The sequence below is a fragment of the Dipodomys merriami genome, unplaced genomic scaffold (assembly GCF_024711535.1).
Source record: "Dipodomys merriami isolate MVZ:Mamm:240054 unplaced genomic scaffold, mDipMer1.0.p SCAF_328, whole genome shotgun sequence".
Classification (NCBI taxonomy): domain Eukaryota; kingdom Metazoa; phylum Chordata; class Mammalia; order Rodentia; family Heteromyidae; genus Dipodomys; species Dipodomys merriami.
Window position 1 is genome coordinate 744,353 of NW_027204804.1, and position 12,837 is coordinate 757,189.

General features: G+C 62.3%; 3 protein-coding genes and 1 long non-coding RNA gene across 9 annotated transcripts; 1 reads left to right on the forward strand and 3 right to left on the reverse strand.

Annotated features, from left to right (window-relative positions):
• Positions 1–272: 272 nt before the first annotated feature.
• On the reverse strand, positions 273–2,071 carry LOC138841743 (PAXIP1-associated glutamate-rich protein 1A). Its single transcript, XM_070042601.1, has 3 exons — positions 1,444–2,071; positions 1,131–1,213; positions 273–651 (listed from the first exon to the last, which is right to left on the reverse strand). Exons 1-3 carry the CDS (start codon positions 1,920–1,922, stop codon positions 452–454), a joined length of 762 nt encoding a protein of 253 aa, XP_069898702.1. The 5' UTR covers positions 1,923–2,071; the 3' UTR covers positions 273–451.
• Positions 2,072–2,110: 39 nt separating this feature from the next.
• LOC138841742 (proline-rich transmembrane protein 2-like) lies at positions 2,111–6,279 on the reverse strand. 2 transcript variants are annotated; one of them, XM_070042599.1, is made up of 4 exons: positions 6,126–6,279; positions 4,567–5,498; positions 3,997–4,129; positions 2,111–2,257 (listed from the first exon to the last, which is right to left on the reverse strand). In XM_070042599.1, the coding sequence occupies exons 2-4, from the start codon at positions 5,431–5,433 to the stop codon at positions 2,175–2,177; spliced, it is 1,083 nt and encodes a 360-aa protein (XP_069898700.1). In that variant the 5' UTR covers positions 5,434–5,498; positions 6,126–6,279; the 3' UTR covers positions 2,111–2,174. The 2 variants fall into 2 exon arrangements, with proteins under 2 accessions (XP_069898700.1, XP_069898701.1); XM_070042600.1 differs by lacking the exon at positions 2,111–2,257 and adding an exon at positions 2,763–3,822 and having other exon boundaries at positions 6,126–6,278.
• A 1,337-nt stretch (positions 6,280–7,616) lies between these two features.
• Positions 7,617–12,696, reverse strand: LOC138841746 (myc-associated zinc finger protein). Of its 5 annotated transcripts, XM_070042606.1 has the most exons (7): positions 12,599–12,696; positions 11,854–11,940; positions 10,922–11,775; positions 10,487–10,550; positions 10,039–10,210; positions 9,003–9,227; positions 7,617–8,691 (listed from the first exon to the last, which is right to left on the reverse strand). In XM_070042606.1, the coding sequence occupies exons 1-6, from the start codon at positions 12,632–12,634 to the stop codon at positions 9,025–9,027; spliced, it is 1,416 nt and encodes a 471-aa protein (XP_069898707.1). In that variant the 5' UTR covers positions 12,635–12,696; the 3' UTR covers positions 7,617–8,691; positions 9,003–9,024. The 5 variants fall into 5 exon arrangements, with proteins under 5 accessions (XP_069898707.1, XP_069898708.1, XP_069898704.1 ...); XM_070042607.1 differs by lacking the exon at positions 9,003–9,227 and having other exon boundaries at positions 12,599–12,695; XM_070042603.1 differs by lacking the exon at positions 12,599–12,696 and having other exon boundaries at positions 11,854–12,344.
• On the forward strand, positions 9,094–10,041 carry LOC138841747 (uncharacterized). The gene is made up of 3 exons (XR_011376487.1): positions 9,094–9,207; positions 9,447–9,609; positions 9,693–10,041. It is a non-coding gene; the product is annotated as an uncharacterized lncRNA (long non-coding RNA).
• Positions 12,697–12,837: the final 141 nt, after the last annotated feature.

Sequence of the window (12,837 nt, forward strand, 5' to 3'; positions counted from 1 at the left end):
AGCTGAGCTTGACTTTGCCCCATCTGTCTCTGATTTCCCAATCAGAGTGAATGCAGTCACGCCTTCTGGGCTCAAGTGGGTAAAGCGGGTTCCAGCTACAGCCTCGGAAGAGAAGATCATTCTGAATGTTTTGTTATTTTTATTTATTTGTCGGTCGTGGGGCCTGAACTCTGGGCCTGGGTGCTGTCCCTCAGCTCTTCAGCTCAAGGCGAGCACTCTACCACTAAGCCACCTTCCCGGGCCCTGAGTGTTTTATTTTTGAGTCAGAAAAATCCACGTCTCTGAACATATTTAATAGAAAACACACACACACACACCACACACACACACTTTCCTTCTTCAGGAGTTTGGAGCTTGAGCCACGCCTCCAACCCCACTCAACTTGCTCTGGTTAGAAGGATCCAGGCCCCATCAGGTACAGAATCTGCACCTGGAGCAGTAGCAGTAACAGTCAATATTTCCGTTGCCGGGGGAAGAGGCTACTCCCTGAGGACCGGAGTGGGGGACTGGTGGAGTTGGGGTCCTCTGAATCCAAGCTGAAAAGGTCCCTCCCAGTCCGAAGGATCTGCTCCTCCAGCTTTTTGTGTCGCTTCATGTCTGAGAGGACCTTGTCCAGACGAGCCTCTCGTTTCTGGCTTCTGGCTGACATTCCTGGAGAGGAGGAAGACAGGAAATGCAGACAGGACCCTGGCACTGTGCTCTAGCCTTTTATAGCTTAAAGGAGCATAAAGTTGGGAAACTGTTTAACCTATAGGTTTTGGTTGTGTGTGTGTGTCCTGGGGCTTGCACTCAGAGCCTGGGCACTGTCCCTGATCATCTTTTGCTCAAGGCTAGCACTCTAGCACTTGAGCCACAGCACCACTTTTTCTGCTTATGTGGTACTGAGGAATCGAACCCAGAGCCTCATGCATGCAAGGCAAGCACTCTACCACTGAGCCACCTTCCCAGCCCTGTGAAGGCAGATAGCATTAACTTAAGCCAGAAAGATGGTGCCACTGTGTGCACATTCCTTCTGGTTGCCAGGAGTTCGGTGACAGCTCAGGCACCTAGAAAGATGTCTTGAAGAGAACGCCTTTTGGAGTAACTGCATGGAGAGGAACATTCCCTCCCCCAGCTCCTCCCTTTTGTACCTGGGGTGCGTCTTCGGTCAATCAAGGAGTCCTTTGGTGTCACCGGCTCATCATCGAAGTCAAATTCAGTAGGCATGTGAGGTCTGAAACAGAAGGACAGAAGGAAGGGTGAGGAGTGGTAGCCCAGGCACATACACACATTTCTCCCCAGCCTGTGGACTCTTTCCTGCTACGTTCCCTTCTTCCTTCCCTTTACTTCCTGCACTTCTGGGTCCTACTCTTTTTCTCTATTTCCCCCTAGCAGCAGAGGAATAGAGCCCACCCCCCTTATCCCCCCTTACCCCCCCCCCAGATACAAAGCAGTGACCCTCACTTTTGCTCCTCCTCCTCTTTGGCCTCCGGCTCTTCGTCCGATCTCTCCTCTTCACTCTGGGCCTCGGGTGTAGGTGGCCGGCGCGGCAGGATGGCCGCTTGAAGCTCCAGGGTGCCGTGGGCAGCCAGCAGCTCGTAGAGCCGCTGGATCTCCGAGGGCGGCGGCATCCACGCCTGCCCATCCGCGGGCCGCTCCAGCTCCTCGTCGCTGCAGGGCACGCACCAGTCCTCGGCCTCCCCGTCCGCGTGCTCTCCCCCCGCGGTGCTGCCGGCTTCTTGGGTCTCCTCCACCCGGGACCCCTCGAGATCAGCCTCCTCTTGGCTTCCTTCCCCCTCTTCCTCGGCCTTACTGGCCGAGACCGAGGGGTCTCCGGTATCCTCCACGGCCAGAGCCTGGAGGCCCGAAGTCACTTCCCCTTCTTCGGAAAGAGGCGCCGCGGTGGTGGCCGCCAGGTCTCCATGACTCCGGGAGAGGGACATTGATGGGCCCGGGAGGGACGGGGCCCAGCAATGGGAGGGGTCCCCCCCCCCGCCACGCAGGCCTCAACGGCTGTCCCCCAGGCGGGGGCGCTCGGACCCCGCCCCGCGGACGGGGATCCGAGGACCCGCGCCGAGAGAGAGGCGTGCCTCGCCCCTCGTCCCCACCCCGCCCGCCCTCCAAACCCGGACCCAACTCGCCCGCTCCCCACCGCCCGCAATTCTGGTCAACTCAGCCGCCGTACACACCTGGCGCTAAGACCCGCCTCCCAGGCTGCGCAGGGTCACAGTACGCAGGCGCAGAGAAAGAGCGCGAGAGGGCTCCGCGCTAGTCAAAGCTACTTGGAAGAGGAAAGCAAAGGGAGGTTTGCACATGCGCGGAGACACCCTCGAGGGTGGGGGCACCACAGGCTTCGGGGCCCACAGTAAAGATGGCCACCGCGGCGGCGCATGCGTATACCGCCCAATCAAGTTCTACGGGGAGGCGGTGCCCGGGCCCGGAGGGGGGGGGGGGAAACCAAGTGAGACTGGAGGCGAGTCTCATGCAGTCTCTGTTTATTGGTGTTTCAGACTCATGCAGCATCCAGCATACAAAAAGGGAGAATCAGTTTGATATATCTTTTTTTTTAAAGGAATTTTAGTTTGTCCCGACTGTTTTTTTCTTTTTCTTTTTTTCTTTTTTTTTTAGAAAACAAAAAGCCCGCCAACTCCGACCGTGTCCTAGCTGGCTCCCAGCCTCCCCCTCCTCCTCCCCCTCCTCCTCCCCCTTCCCCTCCTCCTCCCTCTCCCCCTCCTCCTCCCCCTCCTCCTCCCCCTCCTCCTCCCTCTCCCCCTCCTCCTCCCTCTCCTCCTCCTCCTCCCCCTCCTCCGCAGGCTGTTGCGTGCACCCAGCCTCCCTCGCCCTCTTAGAAACTCATTCTAGAACTCCTCTGCCCCTAACTCGCTTCCTGCTGCTGCGGGGAGTTTTGGTCCTTTTTTTTTAACTTTTTTTCTTCCATTACAAAGTATGTGAATGGCCTCAACTCCTAGTTTCTCCAAACAGGAAACAGGTTTAAAAAAAAAATCCAGGTGAGCTGGTTAACTCAGATTAATCCTTCAGCTGCTTGGGGCCCTAGGTGTTCAGAACCTGGATTTCCACCCTTGTACAAGTCTCCAGGCTGGACCTGGCTTGCTACTTCTGGCACCCAGTAGGTACCCGGGTGGATGGGGGGAGGGGGAGGAGTGTGCCAGCAGAGAACAGTCCAGCCCTAGGCCGGGTTGCCCTCTTCTGACAATGGCCCCTCTCCTTCTCCAGCCTTATCTAAGTACTGGAGTATTTGCAGAATAAATAGTGGCCAGAGGGGTGAGAAAAGGAGACTAAGGGAAGATGAGGAGGCAGAAAGAGGAAGGGGGGGGGGGGCGGGAGATGTGGGAAAGGGGGAGGGGAAGATGTTACAGGAAAGGAATGGGTTAGGTGCCAAGACAATGAAATTTGGGAGGGGGAGGCCAGGGTTGAGGCTCGGAGAATTCAGGAGGCTGGAAGAAGTGCAGAGAGGCTGAAAGAGATTCAGGGAGACAGAGAGCGTGCTGATTTTGGGTGATCAGTGCAGGGAGATTTCCAGAAGTGCAGGGTTGGGAAAGCCAAGAGGCTTGGGGGTGGGGGGGGAGGGAACATCCACAGGCAAAAGTGCAGGGAGGTTGGAAACAGTGCAGGAAGAAGGAAGGCCCACAGTTGGCAGAGGAGCCTGGCAGGATGCAGGAACAGGAAAGAAGCTGTAAACAAGGCTGCTCAGGCTCCCTTGGTCCTTAGGGATGGGGGCCAGGGCCATCAACTGGCCTTCCCCCAAGGGAGGAATGGACCCAGGGCAGCTCCCAACAGGAAGAAAAGTCTTGGGATGCAGGGCAGAGCCCATTCACTTATACACTGTGGGAAAGGAGAGGGAAAGGACAGACAGACAGACAAGGAAGAAGGGGAGACAAGGAGAGACAAAGGAATAAGTGGGAAAGACAGACAGGAGAGAGCAGGGGGCAGGGGTTAGTAAAGCTGCCCTCATCAACCCTTCCACTCCACCCCTACCTGTCCCAGACCTTCACTCACCGCCTAAGTTGATGACGCAGGAGGCAATGATGATGAGGACCCCCCCTACCAGCGCCACGATGCTTAAGAGTTTGGCCACACGGCCCAGACGCTGGGCCCCATCCACGTCCCCCTGCTGCAGGCTGTTCCGGGACTGGGGTTAGGGTGAGGGGTGAGGTATCATGGACCAGGTCAGGAGTAGCCAGCCCCGCAGGGATCAGGTGAGAGTCATCCAGAGAGAGAGAGAGAGAGAGAGAGAGAGAGAGAGAGAAGGAGGGAGGGAGGGAGGGAAAAAGAGAGAGCAGCCAGCCCCATGGAATTAAAGGAGAATTGGAGAGGGGTGGGGAGGGGCTCAGGTCAGCAAAGTAGTGTAAATCACAGCTCCACGTCCCTCCCACCCACAGGGATAGCATAGTGGTTGCTCTGGGAGGGTTTGGTCCAGGGAGAGGCAAGCAAATGTAGCTAACAAGGGAAGTAGGATCCATGCAGAGGAAAGGTAAGGCATGGTTATTTCTGGGTCTCTGTCCCAGCACTGGCCAAGGAGCTGGGAGCCACCACCACAAACCTGGGCCCGGGTCCCCTGGGGCTCACCATGACGGCATAAGCGAAGGCCACGATGTTGACAGGCCACATGGGGCAGAAGCAAGACAGGATGGCAAGAATGATGTAGTCCCGAGGTTTCTGGGTGCCTTCGCCCCCTTCCACCCCAGACCCTGCCAACTGTGAGCTGGGGTGGCGGCTCAGGCTCCCTCGGGGAGATCCTGGGTGCCCACTGTGGGCCCTTCCTATTCGGTCCTCCTCAACCAGCTGCTGTAGCACTCGAGGGGGAGCTCCATTGGCTGGGGGGGCTTTGGTGGAGGGTGGTGAGTGAGGCTGGGGGGCTGGACCCTCTTCCCCATCCCCAGCCTGCAGCGGGACCACTGCTCCATTCTCCTGCTTTTCCCCTATACTGTCTGTGTGGACCTCAGGGGTGGGGTCCTCCTGAGGAGGGGGTGCTGGCTGGAGCACTGATTTGGAGGTGGGCTGGGGAGCGGGCTGAGGGTCTGACTGGGGAGCGGGCTCTGAGGTTGGCTCAGCAGATCCCTGGTCTGCTTTGGCAGTAGCCTCTTTGTTTGCCTCTGGTTTGGATGCTGGTTCTTGGCATACTTCTTCAGGGCTGGAGCTGGCCTTTGATTCTCCTCCTGGGTTTAAGCTGAGGTCTGTGGCGGGGGCTGTTTCTGGGGCCCCAGCTGGGGTCTCTGGGGTCTCAGGGGCCAACCCAGTCTTGGAAGACCCTGACTCCACAGGGGCTGCAGTGGTGCCTGAGCTTGGCTGCGGGGCTTCTGGCTGGTCTAGGACCTCTGCGTGGACCTGGAGAGGGCCAGTTCCAGCTTGAGAAGGGCCAGGTCCTTCACCCTGGGTCTTGGGACTCTCCTGCAACCCATTTATCTCAGAGACCTCAGAACTGCTGGCTGCCATCTTGAGATGGGAGAGGGGAGAGGGCCCCTCTGGGGAGGAGGGAACAGCAGAGACAGTAGCAAATCCTGGAAGAGGAGGAGACAGGCTTGGTGTAAGGGAAGAGGGGCTCCCGGCCCTGCAGGCCCAAGAGGACCAGGCTTGTGTCTCAGAGCCAGTCTGGTGCCGTCTCTAGGGAGCGGAAGAAAAGTTGGGGTTTCCTTTGCCTAGGGGTGGGACATCCCTGGGGGAGATGCACTCGACTGTCTTCTGCGATGAAGAGCCTTGGGAAGATAAACCCTTTTCGGAAGCCTCCCCAGGGGGTGCCTTCTTGGGTTTCCCCCCCAAACACACCCCAAACCCGCAAGATCCACTCTGAGATCCCAGCAGGTGCCCCGACACCCCCAAAACAAGCAGCTGTGCACACACCGGCCGGGCAGGCGGGGCAGGGGCCCGGGCAGGCTCGCTGCACACCCTCTGCACGCTCTGCGCCCCCCGGGGGGCGCGCGGCCCGGCGGGGTTTCTTGCCCCTCCTCGGGGCCCGGCTCAGCCCCCCCCCCTCCCGGGGACTGACTCCCACGGCCACGGGGGGCCGGCATCTCCGCCTCCCGGCGGCGCGGCGCGCCCAGCACCACCCCAGCGCCACCCTCCATCCAGCTCGCCAGCCGCCCGCATTCCCGTGCAACTCCGCGGTCGGTGTGTCTGTCCACTCCTACCCGCAGCCTCCGTCTGTCCCGACCTCACCTCGACGCCGTCTCCAGACAGCTGCCGAGCCCCGCCGCCGCTGCAGCAGCCGCAGCCCGGGAGGGAGCGATCCGGCGAGCGCGCGGAGGGAGGCGGCGGGTCTCCCCTCCTCGCTGCGCGTCTGTTCGTCCCCTCTCCCCGTCCCCTCCCCTACGCTCCACCGCGCGCCGCCCCCGCCCCTCGCACGCCGCCGGCCCCTCCCGGCCGGTCCAAGGGAGCCTCGCGTGCCAGGCCCCGCGTTACCAGGGCAACCGGCCGGGGACCACTCGTGCCCCCTTCCCACGCGCGCCTCCACCGGGGCACCCCTTCCTAAGTCTCGGCCCCTCCCGCCAACGGTCACCAGGGCACCTGGCAGAAGACGGGGTCTTCAGGACGGGACCAGCGAGCCAGGCAGGACCGGTGGAGCCAGCCCCACAGCACCCCGAGGGGTCGGGGACCAGGGCAAGATTTGGGGAGGCTGCAGAGGAGCAGGGCGGGGCCCGGAGGGAGGAGAGCCTGCAACACTGAAGCCCTCCCTACCCCCAGGGAAGCAGCCACAGCAGGGTACTGGAAGACTCGAGAAAGGGTCTGGGCAAAGGAGAGGAGGCATTCCAGAGGGCCGAGCAGACACTGCAGGGCCCGCCTGGAGCCGGGAAGCCCGGGAGCGGAGACCAAGTGCAGGCAGGTCTCGATCCTGCAGCGCCCAGCCCCGTGGCTCAGGATTTGCAAAGCTTTCTGCAGCTCCCTCAACACCCCCTTTCCCGGGTCTTCGGGCTGTCCAGGCATGAGTACTGATGTTAAGTGGACCAACAGGGGTCTTTATTTACTGCCGGTACTGGGTCTCGAACCCAGGGCCTCTACCACCTGAGCCACACCCCCATTTCCGGCTTGTTAGTAGTTAATTGGAAGAAGTTTCTCATGCCTTTTCTGCCCAGGCTGACTTTGAAAGATGATCCTCAGATCTCAGACTCCTGAGCAGGTAGGACTACGGGCATGAGCCACCTACACAACCTGTGTGTGTGTGCACGTGCATATGTGTGTGTGCAAGTGCGTGCGTGCTCATCTTGGGGCTTGAACTCTAGGGCCTGTGCTCAGTCCCTCCCTGAGCTTTTCTGCACAAGGCTACAGTTCTTATCAGTTGAGCCACACAGCTCTACTTCCAGCTTTTTTTTTTTTTGGCAACAACCCGGACCTTCATAAACCACCAGTGGCTATTCTGGGCCTGGCCAGATTGGGTATTCTCAATTTGGGAGTCCTGCCACATGTTCTTCAGAGCCCCAAGAGCCCTGCCCACCCGTAAATCTATACTGTAGCTATTCAGGCAGTCTTTAGGGAAGAGACAGAGCCCCAGAACCACACGGGCCAGTCTGGATACTGGGCTCAGAGAGAAATCACCTGGGGTGTGTGTGGGTGAGAGAGAGAGAGAGAAAAGATAGGGAACTTATGGGCTTGGTGAGGGCAACTCATTGAACCTGGAACCAGAGCCAGTTTTTATTTAAAATTTATTGTAATGGGGTCCGCGCAAAAGGAGGGAGTGGAGGGTGGGGAACATGCAGGGGACACAGGAACACGATGACATGGCCAGGGCCACAGCTTCAGTCATGGGGAAGAGGGATGAAAAGAAAAGACCAGGGCTGGAGCTGGGGTGGAAGAGGGAAGGGGGAGACACTGGCTGCATTCCCCCACCCCCAGGAAGCACCTCTAGTCCCTGGTTTCCCTCCTTTACCCTGGCCCCCTAAGATTCTATCTCCTGCCTCTGGCCTTAGTGGCTCCTTTTGCTCCCCTTGATTTGTCTTTCCCCTGATGGATTCTCAAGTAGAATGATGTTTAGGGCCTAACCTCAACAACCCTACCTTACTGAAGGTACAATCTTTGCCTTGCCTGCTTCTGCCCATTCTCGGATCTCCCCTTATCCCTCTCTGGGACAATCTTTTGATTTCCCTCTTTCCTCACTTCCCTCCCCCTGGGGGGGGAAAAACAACAACAAAAAGAAAGCACCAACTCCCCAGGGAGGGGCAGCAGACAGTAGAGGGAGAAGGCTAAAGGGAGGAGAGCAAGGACCATGAGGGAAAAGGCTCACAAATCCCTGGGAGGGAAGGGCAGGGGGCTGCAGAGAGGAGAAGGGGGGAAGGGCAGTGGCTACTCCTGTTCTCTGCCACCCCTGCCCACTGTCCAGGGGATTTCAACACAACCAGGGGGACAGGTGTGTGTAGGGTCAGCTCTTGACAAGGAGAAGAGAGGAGCAGGAGAAACTGTTAAAACCTAGCGAATTCCCCTAAGAACGCGTTTCTTCTTCCTTTCTGGAGGCTCCTTGGTTGGTGTGTAGTAGTGAGGAGAGGGGAGAGACCGTACCAAGGGACTTTCCTTCATGCTCTCCTCTCACCCATCAACACTGAGCTCACCAGGGCTGGGAGGGAAGTGGCTGAGAGCTCACTGGCACCCCCTCTGCCCCAGAGAGAGAGCCCACAGCTGTGGGAGGGGCTGCCACTGCTGCTGCTGCCGCTGCAGCTGCCGCCGCCGCCGCTGCCGCCGCCGCCATGGGACAAACCTCACCAGTACCTGCAGTGAGAAAGGAAAACACCACGGATCACAGCACAACCTGAATGGCAAGAGCCATGCATGCCTCTTACCCCAATACTGTCCCAACTACTTCCCCTGGGACACAGCCGTTGCTCACTTCCTATCTGATCCCCAGAGGCGTGAGCCTGCCTCTTACCAACAGCCCTACAAGGCCCTCCCTGGTCCAGGCTCCCTAACCTGAGTGACAGATGGGTATCCTTGCCTTCCTGAGATCCCCTAATGGGCCCTTTGAACCCCCTTGTCCCACAACCCCGTCCCACCCCCACCCCCAGCCATGCCCCACGCCTTGCCTGGTGGGTGCAGGGGTCCCCCTCAGCAGGTGGGCTGTGGCTGGGGGGCATCTCCCGGGACAGGGGGGGCGGCCCCCCCCAGATGGGTCTGCATGTGGCCGGCCAGCTGGGCAGGGGTCTTGCAGTGCACGCTGCACAGCTTGCACAGGATGCGGTCAGCCCGCGGGGCCTGGAGCCCATGGTCCTTCACCGCGTGGATGCGCAGGTATGCTGCTGTGGTGAAGCCTATGGGGGGGGGCGGATTGGGGTAGGGGGATGGGGGTCAGCCAGGTGGAGACCCCAGAGACGGGGCTGTTCTCCTAGGCTGGGGACGCCCTCTTCAAGATGGCCCTGTCCTCCTCCCACCACATCCTTGCTAGGCTGGGGCCAACTACTCTGCTGGGGCTGGTGAGGACAGGCCCTCCCTAGGCTTGGGACCTGGTTTGAGTGGTGCCCATTTCTCAGGGTTGACGCCTACAGTTTCCTCCACTCCACATGGCTGGGAGAGCTCTCTCGCGATGGCCGGACACTTAACTGATGCCTAGCTACTTGCAGGGTTGACTTCTCAGTAGAGACGGCTGTGTCCCCTCCCTCCAATGCCCCAGTCCGCAGCCCAGTTAGTAAACAAGTACGTTTAAAGCAACTTTTCACCACTGCTGGGGCAGGGTGTATGTTTGTTAAACACCTGCCAACATGTTCCCCTTGCCCCAGGAGCTGGAGACAAGAACTTGTGGCTGTGCAGCTGAAACCTTGCCTTCCCACCCTGGGGGATTGGCTCTCCCCGAGACTGCTCCTTTCCCAAAGCAGCAGGCACCACTCCCACTGACCCACGCACACCCAGGAAGTTGAGTCTTTTCTGACATGTCTCCTCCAGCCATGGCTTCTTAGAATTGGTGATGTTCAGTTGTCCCCAGTGCTGCTTTGCTTGCTTCCTGAAGGGCTCTAGATGCCACGAGCTCTTGGCTACAGCACCCTTCCCCCACATCCGTGGAAAGGTCACTAGCTCTGTGCCCTCCTCCCTCTGTCCCTGGCCCTCCTGGCATCCCTTAGCATGTACCTTTGTTGCAGAGCTCACAGACATGGTGAGGGCCCTGGCTGTGCACCTTCATGTGGTCCGAAATATAAGCCGAGCTCAGCATCTTGCCACACACATGACATGGCACCTTCTCTTCGTGTCGTACTGTGTGCGCCCGGAGTCGATCCTTCGTAGCAAAAGCTGCCTCACATTTCTGGGGAGGGGGGAGGGGCGTGGGGGGTGTCAAGGAGAGTTAAAGCTTCGGGGAACGGGGAGAAGGGAGCAAGAGGTTAAAAGGATCAGAGCCTTGGGGGTCTTTGATCTGTAGGAAATGAGAGTGAGATGACAAGGTGGTGAAGAAGGAATGAGAAAATGGAGTGAAAAGGCAAAAAGAAGAGAGAGAAAAAGGGGGTCTGAGAGGCTGAACTCAGGCAGCTACAATGAGGATCAAAATCATGAAAACCAGGACAGGAGGAAGCGGGCTTCCTACCTCACATTTGAAGGGCCGCTCTGTCGAGTGCACTTGTCTGACGTGACTGTTGAGGTGATCCGGCCTGTGGATATGTTGGGGTGAGGATTAGGTCTGAGGCTGGGCGGCGGCGGTGAGGGGGAGGGGGGGTGCCCTAAATCTGCCTAGCTTCCTTTAACAGGTCTTTTTCCAAGCCACCAAGCTTTACAGTCCTGCCTGGGCAGGAAATCCCTCCCCCTTGAACCCCTGCTTCTTCCTCCTCTCCCTCCCCCCCCCCCCCCGAGGAGAAGACCCACCTCCTTCGCAGAGGCCCACCCCCTGGCTCCCCGGTACCCGGGAGGCTCCCAGCCTCCTCCCTCCCGGCCCAGCTGGCCTCGCTGCAGTGCCCTGGGTGGCTAGCCCTCCCTCCTGCCCTCCCTCCCTCCCGCAGCCTGCGCGGCCGAGGCCCCTGCACACCGGGAGAAGCTCTTGCCACAGTGGGAGCAGTTGTAGGGCTTGTGCACAGCGCCGTCATGTGAGCGCACGTGGTAGCTCATGCGGTCCTTGCGCTTGAAGCGCTGCTGGCACACCGGGCACTGGTAGGGCTTCTCGTCCGAGTGCGACAGCTTGTGCCGGTTCAGGTGGTACACGTCGCGGAAGGCCTTGCCGCACATCTCGCACGCGTGGTTCTTGCGGATGCGCTTGCCCGAGGCCGTGGTGGTCACCACGCCGCCGGCGGCCACGGCGGCCGCGCCGCCGCCCGTGCCGGTCTCGGGCCCGCCGCCGCCGGCGCCGCTCAGCTGGGGCACGCTCAGCAGGCTCAGGGGCACCATGGTGGGCATCTTCATGGCGCCCGTGGGGACGCGGCCGGCCTTGGCGCCCGTGTGGATGGCCTCGTGCCGGCGGAGGTTGTAGCCGTTCTTGAACTCCTTGGCGCACAGGGCGCAGATGTAGGGCCCCTTGCTCTTTGTCTTCTTCTCCAAGGCGGACGCGACGGGGGCCACGGAGACCGTCGAGGTGGGGGCGACGACGGCGGTGGCGGCGGCGGCGATGGTGGCGGCCGCGGCGGCGGCGGCGGGGGGCGCGGCCTCGGCGGCGGGCGCCGACACGGGCGGGGGCGGCGGCGGCGGCGCCGGGGGCTGCTTCAGAGCCGCTGTGTCCACCGTGGAGGCGGCGGCGGCGGCCGGGGGCGCGGTGACCACGGCGGCGGCGGCGGCGGCGGCGGCGGCCGCGGCGGCGGACTCCTGGGCGGCGGCGAGCACCGGGAGCAGGTCCACCTGGAGAGACTCGGCCGCGGGGGCCTGCGGCGTGGGCGGGGGCGCCGGCGCGGCCTGCGGGGACAGCGCGTGTGGGCCCGGGCCTCCGCCCGCCCGCTCGCGGCCCGCCCGCCGCCCGGCGGCCCCACTCACCTGGAATGGACTCTGGGCGCAGCCCTGGGAGGCAAAGAAGCGGGACTGGAGCTCAGCCCCGACCTGCAGGGGGTTCTGGGCGTGACCCTGAGGTGGCGGGAAGGAGTTCATGAGGCCGCCCACCCCCCGGGAGTCCAGGCCCAGCACGGGGAAGGGGGGGGCCAGCAGCGTGCAGGGGAACACGGGGAACATGGCCTCGGCCGTGGCGGGGCCCCGGGGCTCAGCGGGGGCCGGGGGCGCGGGCCGCGCGGGGCCCGGGCTCGGGGCGCCGCCCCCGGCCGGCCGGGCAGGGCCGCGCCGAACGCATGGCCCGCGGGCCGCCCCGCCGCCGCCGCCGCCGCCGCCCGCGCACCCCGGCCGGCGGGAGGGCGGGCGGGCGGGAGGGAGGAAGGAGGGCGCCTAGCGGGCCGCGGAGCGCGGCGGCGGCAGCGACGCCCCCCGGGTGGGGGCGGGAGGCCCCGCGGGGCTGGGGGCGGGGGCCCGGGTCGGCGGCGGCGGCGGCGGCGGCGGCGGCGGCGGCGGTTGGAGCCCGGCGGGGCGGGGTGGGGGGAGCGAGGGAGCAGCCTCGGCCCCCGCCGCGCGCGCTCCCAGCCGGCGCCTCGGGGAGGGCGGGGGAGGGCGCGAGGGAGGGAGGGGGACAGCTGCGCGCGCACCGGGCGCGCGGAGGGGGGGTGGGACGAGAGGGAGGGCGGGCGGGCAGGAGGGGGTGTGGGCAGGGGGTGGGGGCGGGGGAGGGGGTTGTTACCTGGAAGATGAAGCTGCTCCAGTTGCTGGGATCCATGGCGGAGGGAGGAGGGAGGCGGCTCGCGCTCACCCCGGGGCGGGAGGAGGAGGAGGAGGCGGCGGCGGCGGTGGGGGAGGGGAGCCCGGGAGGAGGCGCGCGGGGCGGGCGGGCGGGAGGGGGGAGAAGGGTGGGGGGAGCGGAGCACACTGCGCGCGGGGAGGGCGGGCGGGGGGCGCGAGGACACACCAGAGGCTGGAGCG

What these genes read in the sequence shown, in the direction of transcription:
- LOC138841742 (XM_070042599.1), bottom strand. Translation starts at nt 5,433, where the DNA reads ATGGCAGCCAGCAGTTCTGAGGTCTCTGAGATAAATGGGTTGCAGGAG. An exon ending in CCTTCGCTTATGCCGTCATG is followed by an intron (nt 4,130 to 4,566) that starts GTGAGCCCCAGG and finishes CCCTAACCCCAG; the next exon opens with TCCCGGAACAGCCTGCAGCA. An exon ending in CTGCGTCATCAACTTAGGCG is followed by an intron (nt 2,258 to 3,996) that starts GTGAGTGAAGGT and finishes TCTTCCAAGTAG; the next exon opens with CTTTGACTAGCGCGGAGCCC.
- LOC138841743 (XM_070042601.1), bottom strand. Translation starts at nt 1,922, where the DNA reads ATGTCCCTCTCCCGGAGTCATGGAGACCTGGCGGCCACCACCGCGGCG. An exon ending in AAAGAGGAGGAGGAGCAAAA is followed by an intron (nt 1,214 to 1,443) that starts GTGAGGGTCACT and finishes CTTCTGTTTCAG; the next exon opens with ACCTCACATGCCTACTGAAT. An exon ending in TGACCGAAGACGCACCCCAG is followed by an intron (nt 652 to 1,130) that starts GTACAAAAGGGA and finishes CCTCCTCTCCAG; the next exon opens with GAATGTCAGCCAGAAGCCAG.
- LOC138841746 (XM_070042603.1), bottom strand. Translation starts at nt 12,045, where the DNA reads ATGTTCCCCGTGTTCCCCTGCACGCTGCTGGCCCCCCCCTTCCCCGTG. An exon ending in GCGCCCAGAGTCCATTCCAG is followed by an intron (nt 11,776 to 11,853) that starts GTGAGTGGGGCC and finishes CTGTCCCCGCAG; the next exon opens with GCCGCGCCGGCGCCCCCGCC. An exon ending in AGCGGCCCTTCAAATGTGAG is followed by an intron (nt 10,211 to 10,486) that starts GTAGGAAGCCCG and finishes CCCCCTCCCCAG; the next exon opens with AAATGTGAGGCAGCTTTTGC.